This window comes from Petromyzon marinus, chromosome 16, assembly GCF_048934315.1.
Source record: "Petromyzon marinus isolate PM22_M1 ecotype Great Lakes invasive population chromosome 16, UKy_Petmar_22M1.pri1.0, whole genome shotgun sequence".
Lineage (NCBI taxonomy): Eukaryota > Metazoa > Chordata > Hyperoartia > Petromyzontiformes > Petromyzontidae > Petromyzon > Petromyzon marinus.
The window spans coordinates 17,584,332-17,597,774 of record NC_133682.1 but is presented as its reverse complement, the minus strand read 5'-3'; the positions used below and the strand labels follow the sequence as shown (position 1 = coordinate 17,597,774).

Sequence of the window (13,443 nt, the reverse complement as noted above, 5' to 3'; positions counted from 1 at the left end):
CGCCTCTGGAGTGCTGAGCAGTATTAATGGGTGCACCACATTTAGTCGATCGGCAGGTCGCCTGTGGCGCGGTAAAGTGTGGTTACTCCCGTGTCTTCTAAGACATCCGGCCAGCGTGGAAGAGTAGGCTAAAATACATTGAGAGGGACTGTAAAAGGGTGTATCTCTAGAGGGGCCCCCTCTTATGGGAGCCCCCTTCTTCCAGCAGTGGCTTGAGCAAGCAATTGCAAGGCTGCACCTGTAGCTTTTTTTGACCCCATGATGCATGAGGCTTGGGTGAATACCATGCACAAAGAAGTGTTACAGGATTCATACTCTTTGTTTTTTTCAGTAAAGTCACGTATGTAAAACTATGAAATAAAATAACAACTAAATTAAATAACGAAGTTTCGGGCGCAACACAAGCGTCCTTCTTCAGGTGGGACAACCACAGCCAGAAACAATTGCTGAAGTGGGCAAAAAAGGGCTGTTGTAACAAGAGGCTATATAGGTAAGAGAGTGGGGGGGAGCAAGGGGGGAGAGATAGAGAGGGGGGGTGTGAGATAGGGGGGTGGGGTGCTGCTAGAGGGATTAAAGGGGCGAGCACGGCAAAATGCCAGGGGGGGGGGGAAGTGAGCGGGGCTGGGAGTGGGAGGCTGAAGAAGCTGGAGATGCAGAAATGAAGGCAACAATAAAGAAGTTAAGGTTTTACCTGGTTAATAACATCCTTCTAGATTGGAGTGTTACAGGCTGCTGCGGGGCTACATTGTGGGCAATAGAGGACAATGCAGTGACATAAATTGTTTTACTCTACTTAATGCTCCCATGTCTGTGCTCCCCCACCTTTGCCAACGCGTACTGACCACCACGGTTAAGTACGGTAAAACCACCCCACGACCCGCATGACATGGGGCGGCCGTCATCCAGCAGTGGATTGACTTAACGAGCTGTGCATGTTCAACTCAAATATCTGAGTTTGTGAAGTGTCTTATATTAAGATTCTGTGTTGTTTTGGCTGGACATGATAATCGCTCATGTCCCTTCTCCACCCGTAGGCCATTGACTCTGGCATCCCCTTGAGGTCCGATTCCACATGGACAGCGAAACCCATGACCCGATCGACCTGCAGACCAAGGAACTCAAGTGAGTCTCGTCAACAAGACACCTCCCATGACTGCAATCCGACTGTTGTGCAGATCTCTCTATCAGAATCAAAATATATATTTCTACTGGAAGAATCCGATGAGCTATAAAGCTCTTTTTTCACAGATGTCCAGTTGGGGCAGGTCACAACGTTACAACAACAAACAATACAAGCACACGTTAGGATTGCAAAGTATTGGAAAGGTAAACAAATAACTTAAACAAATATACAAATACAACTAAACTATTTTTATCTTAACAAGTAAAACCCTGACCACAAATGATAGCTGAACAAAGTGGCTTATCACGTGGGAAATTTATTATCAGCAAAATAATCTAAGATAAAGATTCTTGACCCTTGTGATTGATGTGTTGTGTTGGCGGAAACTGGTGCGTGTACACAGGGAGACCAACTCGATGGTGGAGGAGTTCATGTTGCTCGCCAACATCTCCGTGGCGGAGCGCATCGTAGGCGAATTCCCCGAGTGTGCGCTGCTCCGACGCCACCCGGCACCTCCGCCTTCCAACTACGACATCTTGGTGAATGCGGCCAAATCAAAGGTAGAGTTAGAACCCCTTTTAACGACCACCCTTGTTAACTAATCGCTTAACAACGGGCCTCCATAGAGCTCAATGTGTAGGCTTAACCGACCATTTCCCTGTTAACGACGGGCTGTTGTAGGTACAGTAAATATGAATTAATGCCACGTAGAAGGGAAACAATAAAATAATAAAAATATAAAACAATAAAATTATCACGACGTTTCGACTGCAACACAAGCAATAATCATCAGGTGTGAAAACCACAACAAGAAAATTTGAAAAAAGTGGCAGTTATTTTTAACGTTAGCACCACGGAGAGAGATTTGACAGTTTGTTCAGATGGACGAGTCCATCTATGTTCGGAAAAGAGGAGGGGGGAGACGAAAAATAATGGATGCGGTCTGAAAGCCACCTTAAGCGTGATCAATCAATTAAGACCCGAAATGGTTTATGAAATCTCTCTCCGTGGTGCTAACGTTAAAATAACCGCCACTTTTTTCAAATTTTATTGTTGTGGTTTTCACACCTGATGATGATTACTTGTGTTGCAGTCGAAACGTCGTGAGAATTTTATTGTTTTAAATGTTTATTATTTTATTGTTTCCCTTCTACGTGAATTTACCGAAAGAACCAAGAATATGAATCCCTGCAGTCACGAAAGCTTTAAATCAAAATGAATTAATGCATTTATTAACAGTGTTTATTTTAATATGATGTGTTTATAATGTTAGTATCTTTATGTATTCATATCCATTGTTTAAATATTATAAAGTACGTTTTTTGGGTGAACAAGGGAAACTTTTGATGCTATCGGAACGAATTAAGCTTTTAACACGTATTTCCTATACTTGCTTAATGACCAAATCCTTTAATGCTCGGGTTCGTGGAACCAATTACCTCAACAAAGAATTAAATTCATACATTAATAAAGCTAATTTCCACAAGCAGATGGTGCTAGAACGTGGTATGTCCAGAGTACAGTATTCTATCACAGCGTTAAATCCATCTGAGTCATTGTTTGAGTAGCTTTCTAGTGGATCGTGAAACCCGCTGAGATCCACCAGAATGAATCGCGGTGCTTGGTGGATTAATACCGCTGCTCCGTTGGCATCTCGTGGCCATACCGCAGCCTGTATCTACTGTAAATTTAATCTTCATATTAAATAGAGGCTACAACAAATGTGAATATTGTTGTTGTTGTCTCCCTGTACCGTTACAGATACTCGGATGTGATTGTGCACCGGCTGCTGGCCGTGTGCGTGGGCGCCGACCCCACGTACCCGGCGCTCACCGACAAGCAGAAGCAGCAGCAGCTCTGCAACAACCTCAACTACCGCCACAAGATGGCGCAGTACGCCCAACGCTCGTCTGTAGCTTTCCACACGCAGGTGGGAGGCGGAAGTGTGGGCCACGTGGAGCTTGCACGGCGTGTGCTTAGGCACCTGATAATGCGTCCATTCGTCTCTTGAAAACCATTTTTAAGGCCACGAAAGCAGGCATCGTATTGTGCGTGTAGTAAGAATCAATTGTTTTCTATTCACACGCTTACGTGTGGTGGTGCCGTGGCTGTACTGGTTGGCTACACTTGACATTGCTTTTCAGCATTCTTCTGTGTTTGCTGAAAAACCTAGTCACTTGGCACATTTGCCCATGATGTGACAACTTTATTTGATTGGCTCTGTCAGGTGATGGAGGATTATAGTCAATACAATTGACATTGTACCTTCACGATTGAACTCAAAATAATCCCCATGACATGATGCCAATAGCACAACTGGAATAAATTAGCGGGGGGATGCGGAAAATTACCTTAAATTTTGTTAACTAATTATGGGCTTGGTAAGTGATGCGCGTGTGTCTGCTCTTGGCCACGTAGCAGTGATTAACGGCTGTTGTTGTGGTCTCAATTGTTCTTCAAGAGCAAGGGAGTGGTGAGCGAAGAGGGCTTCGTGCTGTTTGTGCGCAAGAACGCCGTGGTGGTGCTCATTCCCAAGTACGGCTTGGAGGGGACGGTTTTCTTTGACTCCAAAGATCTCAAGCTCAACGTTACCTTCGACGAGGAGGTAGGGCATGTGTTCACTTAACCGGGAGGCATTGGCATTTCCCGAACGGCTGAATTCTGCATTTAAACCCAGGACTGGCTTAATGCACTGGGACCCAAGCCCCCTGACCATCTCTCTACGATTAGGTTTCTATCAGACACACAGACACTTGGTTTAAGGTGGAAGAACGCAGTGAGATACGAAGCTCCGTTTTTTTTTGCCATTTGGCAGTGTGGACTATTACAGAGGAAGTTACACCGGTGGATACATTAGAGCCGGATGGCTCACAGGGCTATACCAAAATAAACTGAAACTGAATTAAATGATGTAAATGCGTTTCAAATGTAAAACGGTCACAATTAAATATGCTTTGGAAATAACTGCCATGACTGAGCCCGTATTGTCACGGAGAGGACATCACATTAAAAATACAGTAAAATCCCTCAGGTCCGGGGGAATTAGAGAGAAAATCTAATGCTTTCTGTAAACAATGAGAAACTCGAAGGGCAGAAAAGTACTTGTAGAATAAAAACAAATGAGGGAAATAGTAGTTGATGCAAAAAGTGATCTCTAGATGGCAAAAAGCACATTTGTGACCATTTGATCCAGTCCTTTCCAGCATGCCTTGCATGCCGCATTACATTGTCACTCTGCGTGGATAAGTGGATAATGCACACAGCCTAATTTGGACCAGAAGCTCAAAAGGGTCAACATTTGCAGCCATATTTTAGGTATGTTCTTAACTGCAATTGTACACTCCATATAACCTAAGGGGGGTTGCATCTACTCCTTAATGATGGCCAAATAAGGCTTTAAAATTCCTTGGCTGGCCCGCACATCACGATCCCTCAGTTGGTTTGGTCATTGCAGCCATCGGCTTCTCATGCCTGGTTTTCAGCTCGCGGTGAGGTGGCCCAAGCGGTATTGCATTCGCTGTGTGTTGTGGAGGTTTGCGTTTCAAACTCGGTGGCCTCTCCGGTTAATACTGTGGTGTGTATTAAGCGTAAAATATTTATAGGATATCCGCTTTAACAGTGGACGTTAAAAGATCCTGTAACATTATTCGTGTGCCAGCATCATGGTCCAAGGTTGGCAAATTACATGCAAATTACTTATTTGGGGAGCACATATCAATCGTTCGCCTCCTTTTACAAAGACGTAGCAGTGACCTTGAATGCAAACGTTTTGAGAATCAGTGAGGCTTTTCTGAGTGACCCAGTAATAGTTGGAATAATAACGTTGGGTTTACGTCAATCCGTGCTTGTGTGCAGGGCACTTGGTAGAGAGCAGTCAGCGGTAGTGTAGCGGTTAGCGCTCTGCGCTACGATCCCAGCGACATGGGTTCGATTCCTTCGCACAGTCAACACCAGTGATGATTATCTGAACCGGTCCTGGGCCTCCCCTAGGTTGACTCGGAACTCAATTGAACGCCTGGTGCGGTGTGTAAACATCGCCACTGGGGAGACAAAGGCGGCCGGGCATGGCGCCGGCGACCCACCCCCTTGTGTGCCGTGCTGGCCTTCATCTGTGCTCCTCGCCAACAGCACTTGCCCCAACAGTCTGTTAAGGCTACATTGGAGATATGTCTTTGTGTTTTGTGTAGGGCCCCATGCTGTGCGTGGAGGGCATCGCGTTGAACATGTTCGACCGCGTGTGCGTGCGCGTGTCGCTGGATTCGTCCAACCTGCAGCACCAGCGGATCCGCATGCACCTCGTCCGCCCGGAGGTACTCACCGTGCGGCGCGACGCGAAACCTCGGAATACCACCGATTTGTATTATGACCATGCTGCTGTTGCTGCTTGCTGCGCCAGCAGTAGTGCACAGAAAACAAACGCTCGCCGCATCGGAACGTCAGCGGGCCGAAAATTAATGACACAAGCCACAGCATAGCGCTTGTTGCCATGCAACCCAAACTGTGGAACCGTATCGGAAACCCATAGAGACACAGAGATACATAGGAGATACAGAGCGACCCATTATGATTCCTAGAGATTCATAGAGACTCCAGCAGATACATAGCAGTGCATTAAAAACAAGCTACTGTACGATTGTGGCCATGCAACCCAAACTATGGACCACATTTTACACCACTGTAGTCTGCGCTCCTTCAATGGAGGGGGTGGCAAGATGACACAAACTCTCTCCTGAGGCTCTCCCGTGGCTATCAGACCCATCCATTGGCATTTAGCCCCTGAACGTAATACCCTTATAACACAGGAATAAAATATAAACTCTGGTCTTGGATGTAAAAAATATATGTATAGCTAGCATTTTGAGCTGCAGTCTGTTGTCCTATACCTCCTGTAACTGGCAAATTGGATATAACGCGATGATGAATGTATGAAGGAACGCATTTTTTGTATAACGCGGATCCAAACTGGATATAACTCGGTTGAATGAATGGAACTACGTCGCGCGAGTAGGAATAAGCGGTTGTAACGGCTGCCTCGGCGTAGCATCACACAAGGCGGGATGCTGCTGGATGCTGCTAGATGCTACCCAAGTTCCTTAGTCTTTGTTCAGCCTGTGTTACGCATCTCACGCGTTATTGCGGACTGCGCTTTACCCCATATAATATATTATTTATTATAACACGATTTTTCCAAAACGCGGTGTTCTTGAGGTACGCAACTACCGTATTATAGAACAGACTGTATATCCAAAGACTATGGGACACTATCCCTACCTATATCAGTTGTGACTGTTCGTGTGTTTAAATCCAGCTTGAAAACGTCGTTATTAATTGGCTTTTCCGGGATTCTGATTGGTTATTACTGTGAGGGGAATCATTATGATTAGCTTTTATTGCATTTTGCATGCTGTGTAAAGTGTCAGTATCACTGTCATTATTGTTATTATCGGCTTTTACTTTATTTCTATTGGCTTATATCTATACTTGAGTAGTTTTTTAATGTCCAGTGCTTTTTTGAGATATTTCGATATGCAAGGTGTTGTATAAAATAGATTTTTATTATGGCCCTAGTTCATTGCACAAGAAGGGCCATTATCTGAAACGTGACCTATTTAAATGATCGTTAGGGGCAGTTGTTGATGAATGCGAGTTCTCAAGATACCAAGCTAAGTCAGGGTGTGGGAGCCTTGGTAGATATCAGATTTCTTAACAAAACTCCATGAGTCTGTTCTGCATGGGTTTCCTCCGGGTTCTCTGTTTCCTCCCATATCTAAAAATAAGCATGCGTTGAAACTGGTATTAAGGTAGTTTACGTATTGCCATGGGCGGCAGGGTGGCACATTGGTAAACCCTTGCGTCTTGCAGCAAGAAAACTGGGTTTGATTCCCAACTAGAGTGTGTTACTGTGTGGAGTTGTCATCTTCTCTCCCCCTGTTCCTCAAAAGTCTTCAGACTTGGCGAAGTTTTTCAGTGTTATTAAGTGTAATAATAACGTATCACTTGTGTTGGAAATACTCACATGTGTGTGTGTGAGAGCATTGGTGTAGTGGTTAGCACGCTGCGCTATGAACCCGGCAACCCAATTCCCACTCACCGCCAACACCAATGAGGATTATCTGAACTGCTGTTTTGCCTACCCAAGGTCAACTCTTTCTTAAATGAGTACCTGGTGCAGTGTGTAAATATCAGCACTGGGGAGAGGTGTTGGCCACTTACCCCCTCGTGGGCTAACAGCAGCACAGTCTGTTAAAGGCTTATTTGGTTGACTATCTTTGTTGTACGTTTGTGCCATTTGTGTGTCCGCTGTCACAGATTCCAGGCTACAACCCTACGGAGTCCACCCCATGGGGCTCGCCTTCTCCCCGGCCTAAGAAACCCAGACAGCACTAGTGTATCGTGGATGCGGTGTCAACAAGATGCCGGAGGAGGTGCATGAGTGGGCACACACTCTGGGTTTTACATCTGCAGAGTTAATTAAGTGTACATTGTGCTCGCAAGCAGAGGTGAACAATTGAAAAAAAAGCAGTGGCGGTTATGAGAAATGCTACCCTGAAGTAACAGACGGTTTGCACTCTGAACTTGCAATCCAGAGGTCACCGGTTCTTCGTTCTCGTGTCGCAGCGGTTCAAATGGTAGCGCAATTTTTTTTTTTAGAATTTTTACCTTACCAACCAGTACAATCAGCCAATGAAGGTGTATACGCGTCAAGATGTATGAAAGGTTTAGGATATCTTATGCCCCACTTCTTTGCCAGCCAAGACACTGACCCCCTTGTGATGAAGGTGATTTCACAAAAATATTGGTTACTGAATCGGTGGTGTTTATTGACTAACGCAGCAGTGTCCAACCCACAAAGCACTGTGATCCATTCTGGTATATCTCAACATGTTCCGTGATCTACCAGCAATATATGACCAACAGTTACCCGGATGGATTTCACCGACTAATAGAACACTGTAGACATGCCAAGTGCTAGTGCGATCTATTGGTTTAAAATATATATTATTAATCCATTACTTCTTAGTCGAGGATTTTGTTTTGCCATCTGCTATAACAAGAATTGCTTTATATTAGAGGTGTTTAATCCTATTTGTCCCGAGATCCACAATAAAAAATCTTTTGCGATCATCCACCCATGGATCGCGATTCACATATCGGCTACCACTGATCTAACAGTTGAAAACCAGTTTAACACGTAGGCTTTCGCGACCAATATCCGTAACACGGGTTTTTTGGGTTAGATCGCGTAATAAATATTTAAATGTGTCGGTAAACCCGCCACCACCCGACACAGCCAATTCGAAAGGTTTGTCACATTAACAGAACGTGCCAATTCGTTACTAGTAACATCACACCGGTGTCTTGGAGAGCAAAGCCACAACATTTACAATCTGAGTACAATGTTTCACCAGTAATTACAACCAGCTTCATCAGGCGACAGCCAGATTCGTGGAGAATCCTCGTCCCTTAATGCGCATGCATAATGTTTGTTGATTAACATATAAATAACCCAATCGGAAATGGATACCCATAGTCATATGCATTCATTGATTCCCCTCCCAATTCGCGAAAGAAGTGCTCACAAGTGATGGCTGTCGCCTGATGAAGCTAGTTAGTGCTGGCGAAATGTTGTACTTAGATTGTAAATGGTGTGGCTTTGCTCTCCAACACACTGGTGGACTGTACTAGTAACGAATTGACATGTTCTGTTTACGCGACAAACCTTACTAATTGACTGTCGGGTGGTGGTGGGTTTAACAACACATTTATATATTTAAACGATCTAACCCATAAAACGTGTATTATAGTTGAAAACCTACAATTGTGCCAGGTTTGGCCTGTCGGAGTGGGCCATTAGGGTGGCCACTCAGAGGGCAAAGCTCTGGGGAATCCGAGCAAGAGCTTCGAAGTATGATTGTGCACGGTGACACCCGCAGGGGTCTCGTGATGGATGGCAAATGGAAGATTTTTTATCGCGAGAGGATTCCCTGCAAGGGATGTTAGGTTACTTATTCTTGTGAGGATGCCATTTACTGTATGAAGGGGCAGCGGTCAGCTGCATAGAACAGAGTATAAAATTACCCGAGCTGTTGCTGTTTAAATCGTCGGTTTAACGGAAAATTTCACCTCAGGTTTTTTTTACACAGCTGCCCCACCCCTCATCGGACTCTGTGCAATCACACAAGGAATGTTTTTGGAAAAAATGTCGGTGTCAGAAAATTTTAAGGTTTAATCGTTTACAAATGCGCATTTCGTTACAGCTTCTCTTGTCCTTTAGACGTGCAAAGAAAATTTCTGACAAAATATTGACACGTTTTCAAATTGTTTCGTAAATGGTTATAACTTTGCTCACGTATATACAGTACTTGGGCAATAATTCTAAGCTCCTGGAGTAGTGGTAAAGATTTAAGCGAGTTGATGTCTTTGCGACTTTGTGTAAATGTGTTTTACATTTTTTAGCTGAATCGTATATTTACAAGCATGTACACATGAGTTATATGCGTTTATATACAAAATTAGATCGATTTATTTTCCATGCATCTGTTATTTTGGTTACTTTAAGTTACGTTTTCCACTGCTGGATGAACATCTCGCCACGTGATGTTGGATGTCAGGTTTAGTTTGACCATACTTGACCATGCTGGTCACTGTTGGATGATAATAATGTCCACTTGCAATGCACCACCGCGCAGTATTCACTCGCCTTCGAATCGAGTCCTGCACCGCCGTTTCACATGCAAATTTGATTCTCAATCCCTGAGCCAACTTGCTCCTGATTAGCATGCGATTTGCCACATTTCGATCTCGGAGGTGATTAAATGCGCCGGCTTCCAGGCTTGTTGAGCCGCTCGGAGCCCAATTAACGAAAATTGTTGCCAAAGCAAAAGCGTGAGCTCGAATGTTTGTCCGTGTTCTTTTAAAACCACCAGTCGAACGCCGGCCTCTGCCCACTCCGACCATGCGGAGGCCCTGGCCGTCGGGGAGGCCCTCATGGTGCCTCGCGGCAAACGTGGGGCCCGGGTGGGCGCGTCGACGGTTGATCGCGTACAGGCGGTGCAACTCCCACAAATGAAACATCACACCTTGCTGATCTCGTGTCCAGGAGCATAAACGATCATCACGCAAACTCCGGTCATCCTCGCAGCAGCAGCTCTTGGCCATCGAACAAAGACGATCACCGCTTCCTTCCGATATTAGAAGCCACGAGCTATGAACGACTCGGAGGTTCGAGCAACCACAGCCGAGTGGGAAGGCAGCAGCAGCCCAGGCGGTGAGCCAGCTCCAAAATCCCCCAAGCACTGAAGTTCTCGATTTAGTACATTGAAAAACACGACGGTAAGTGAAACAACGTAAATCGAAACCAATTTTGCCATTCACTTGACGGGCCGTCCATAAATGACGTCACGCAATTTTTGACCTCTCGTCACTCGGCGTCACAAAAAGTCAGACCCCCCCCTCAAACATGACGTCACAAAGCTCTGCCCCCCCCCCCCAAAACCATATTTCCATCTTGAAAATAAAACATGCTTCAACTATTGTCATTGTAGTGCGTGGCACTGCACTGATGTTGTAGGAGTGTTATACCAATTAGTGTTATAACAATTCTATACTTAAAGTTGCGCATTTTGATGTGACGTCACATTTCTCAAACCTCCCCCTCGTCACACATCGTCACAAATGTCTGACCCCCCCCCCCCCCCCCGAGGTGCATGACCGCGTTACCGTGTTCATTCTGTGGTGAAGGGATGAGGAAAAGGAAGAGGGAAAAGCATCCAGTGTCGCCGCACGCAGGCAACGTGTTTATCACACAGTGGTCAAAATATAAAAATACATATATATGTAGTAGGTTCCACATAGACTGAAGACGTCTTTAGAGGCTACACGGTTTATTTGTAACTATGAACAGAACTCCCCTTAACTCCCACTATCTAGAGAGGTACAGACTCCAGGCTAGCGTGCCCTCGCACTGATCAAACCTGGCTCTCAGCCCTCTGGCTATCTGTGCCCTAGGGGAGGCTAACTGACCCGACCCAGCCAAGGTGCGGGTCCTGACCACTGGTCCGCGCTCGGCCCCGACCCTTATAAGGATGTCGGGTCCCAGGGTCCTAGCTAGGCTGGTCTTCTGTTCTTCGTCTTCGGAGCACTGCCCCGAGCTGTCCCGGAGGTGCCCCTTTAATACACCTCTCGGGGGCTCTCCGCCCCCGGTACCGCCCCCTCTCTAGAACCTTCCAGGGGGCTCTGGAAGAACCCCCCAACTCCTCACCTGGGGCCTGGCTCTCTCTGTCCTTCCCCAGCTCTGGGTGGCACCCTCTATGGGCTTGTGCCCGCAACTGCAGGTAAGTATACCGACGGTATAGGATGTGCATTTATTACGCTACATCTATGTGAGAGAGGTTGTCGACAGGAGTCTGCTCTGCGGGAAGCAAACATTGCCATACGAATGAGATGAGCTCGCGTTCGATGCGGGCAGTCTTGAGGACGACCGTCGACAGGCACGCGTGGAGGCACGCCGTGGTCACAGCGCAGCGCCGACTCGTGTAGGTGGTGATGGCCCAGTTGTAGAGAGGAATGCCGGAGCTTCGAGCAGATGTAGCCGAATGTAGGAGAGAGCATCTTGAGGAGCGTTGCCCTCGACCCCCTCCGGGAGGCCGTATGGTTTACTTGGCACTCCCGTCCCTTAGAGTCCAGTCTGATGTAAGCCTCCTCAGGTTCCAGCAGCCTGGCTTCGTAGGTCTTCATTGCACCGCTCTGCTCGTCTAGCATAGTCTGAAGGGTCATATGTGGCTGCCTCCTGAATCTTCACCCTCCTGCAAACCTTACTCGACATCTCGTTGAGGACCCGAAGAAGGGCAGTATTCTCTTTGTTTTTTTTTTTTACAAAAGGGCTTGTAAGAGCTCTCGTTCCTCCCACCGGGATCTCTGGTGTCAACTTGAACGTGGGGGGGGGGAGACAAAGCTATGGCTTTTTTCCCAGGGGATCGGTCTTCCATGGAGCACAAAGATACAGGCGGAAGGTCCCCTTGGCCTAGCCATGAGGTCAGGCTCAAGTTGCTTACTGAGGACTCTAGCACCTAAGGAGGCTGTGGATCGCCCTAGGAAGCTCCAAAGTAGAAAACCAGCTTTCCAAGGCCCCCTATAAAGTGCCTGAGGCCAGGTAGAAAAATAATAAAACTATCAAACAGGAAAGCGAGTGGTTATGTTGGGTCGAAAAAGGTATTGTTCTAATGTAGGGGTGGGAGCGGTCATTGCTGCTTACTCGGCCATGACGTCACTGCAACTCGTTTGATTAACACTTTTAAAATAAAAAATGACGACGCGTACTGAACATATTATTCCGAATCGGTTTTACCACCACTACTACCATGACACAGTGGCAAGGCTGGCACATCGCAGTGCAGCTGCTCGGCTGAATCATATGAATAAATATAATCAAATCTAGAAATATCCTTTATGTACCCAGGTGAGCCACATTGAGTCTCGAGACTCATTATTAGCTCCGTGCTGCATTAAGATGTTTGGACAATTTCAAGCATCAGGGTTCGGCACGTAGGAGGAAACCGGAGAAACGCGCAGATGTTGTGAAGCTGGCTTGGTGGTAGAAGTCAGTCCAGAACATTTGGCCCCACACCTATCACTGTAACGAATCAGTGTTCTACGGGGGCATTCTAAGCGAGGACTGATTGTATTAAAATCTACTTTGATCTACTAATCGTAATGTATCAATAATGTTAACGTGTAACATGCCCCACGGTTTTTCTTAATCTGGAAGGAGAGAACAACGGATGATCTGTGTGCTGATGATGTTGGTGATGATCTCGTAATGGCTGTTCACTTCGAGGAGTGGGAGAGTCTGATGGTGAACCTGGATCGTGCCAATAAGAGGTAGGGCCTTACCATTTGCCCTACCAAATAAATCAAAGCAGTACCTACCTTGATATTTTGTATGTCTTCAAGTACTCTACCCCCTCAACTCCGCATGATAGGTAGTTGTGGAAAGAGTGGAGGTATTCCCATATCTGGGCAGTTGTTTATGACCAGCTCCGATTTCAGAGCGGAGGTCTTACTCTGAATTAGTTCAGTGGCAGATCCTTTTTTTCAGCTGCTTAGCGCTGTATAAAAGTTACATGGCCTATCACTTCATACAAAGTTCTGGTTCTTTTCTGCCAAACTTGTCCTCTCCCTCCCAGCTATAACCTCCCGAAAGCAACATGTGACCTTTGTTTTGGCGTGACAAACACCAGTGAAAGCAAAACACCGAAAGTGTAATGACTACACGTAATGCAAGAATCTCAGTTGTATTTCTCAACGGGTATTGAATATGA

The 13,443-nt window shown here is 46.0% G+C and overlaps 1 protein-coding gene across 1 annotated transcript; it reads left to right on the top strand.

Moving 5' to 3' along the window:
* Nucleotides 1-3,511: 3,511 nt before the first annotated feature.
* LOC142924702 (exosome complex exonuclease RRP44-like) lies at nucleotides 3,512-5,931 on the top strand. Its single transcript, XM_076067357.1, has 4 exons — nucleotides 3,512-3,517; nucleotides 3,585-3,728; nucleotides 5,311-5,433; nucleotides 5,926-5,931. The coding sequence occupies exons 1-4, from the start codon at nucleotides 3,512-3,514 to the stop codon at nucleotides 5,929-5,931; spliced, it is 279 nt and encodes a 92-aa protein (XP_075923472.1).
* The last annotated feature ends 7,512 nt before the right edge of the window (nucleotides 5,932-13,443 follow it).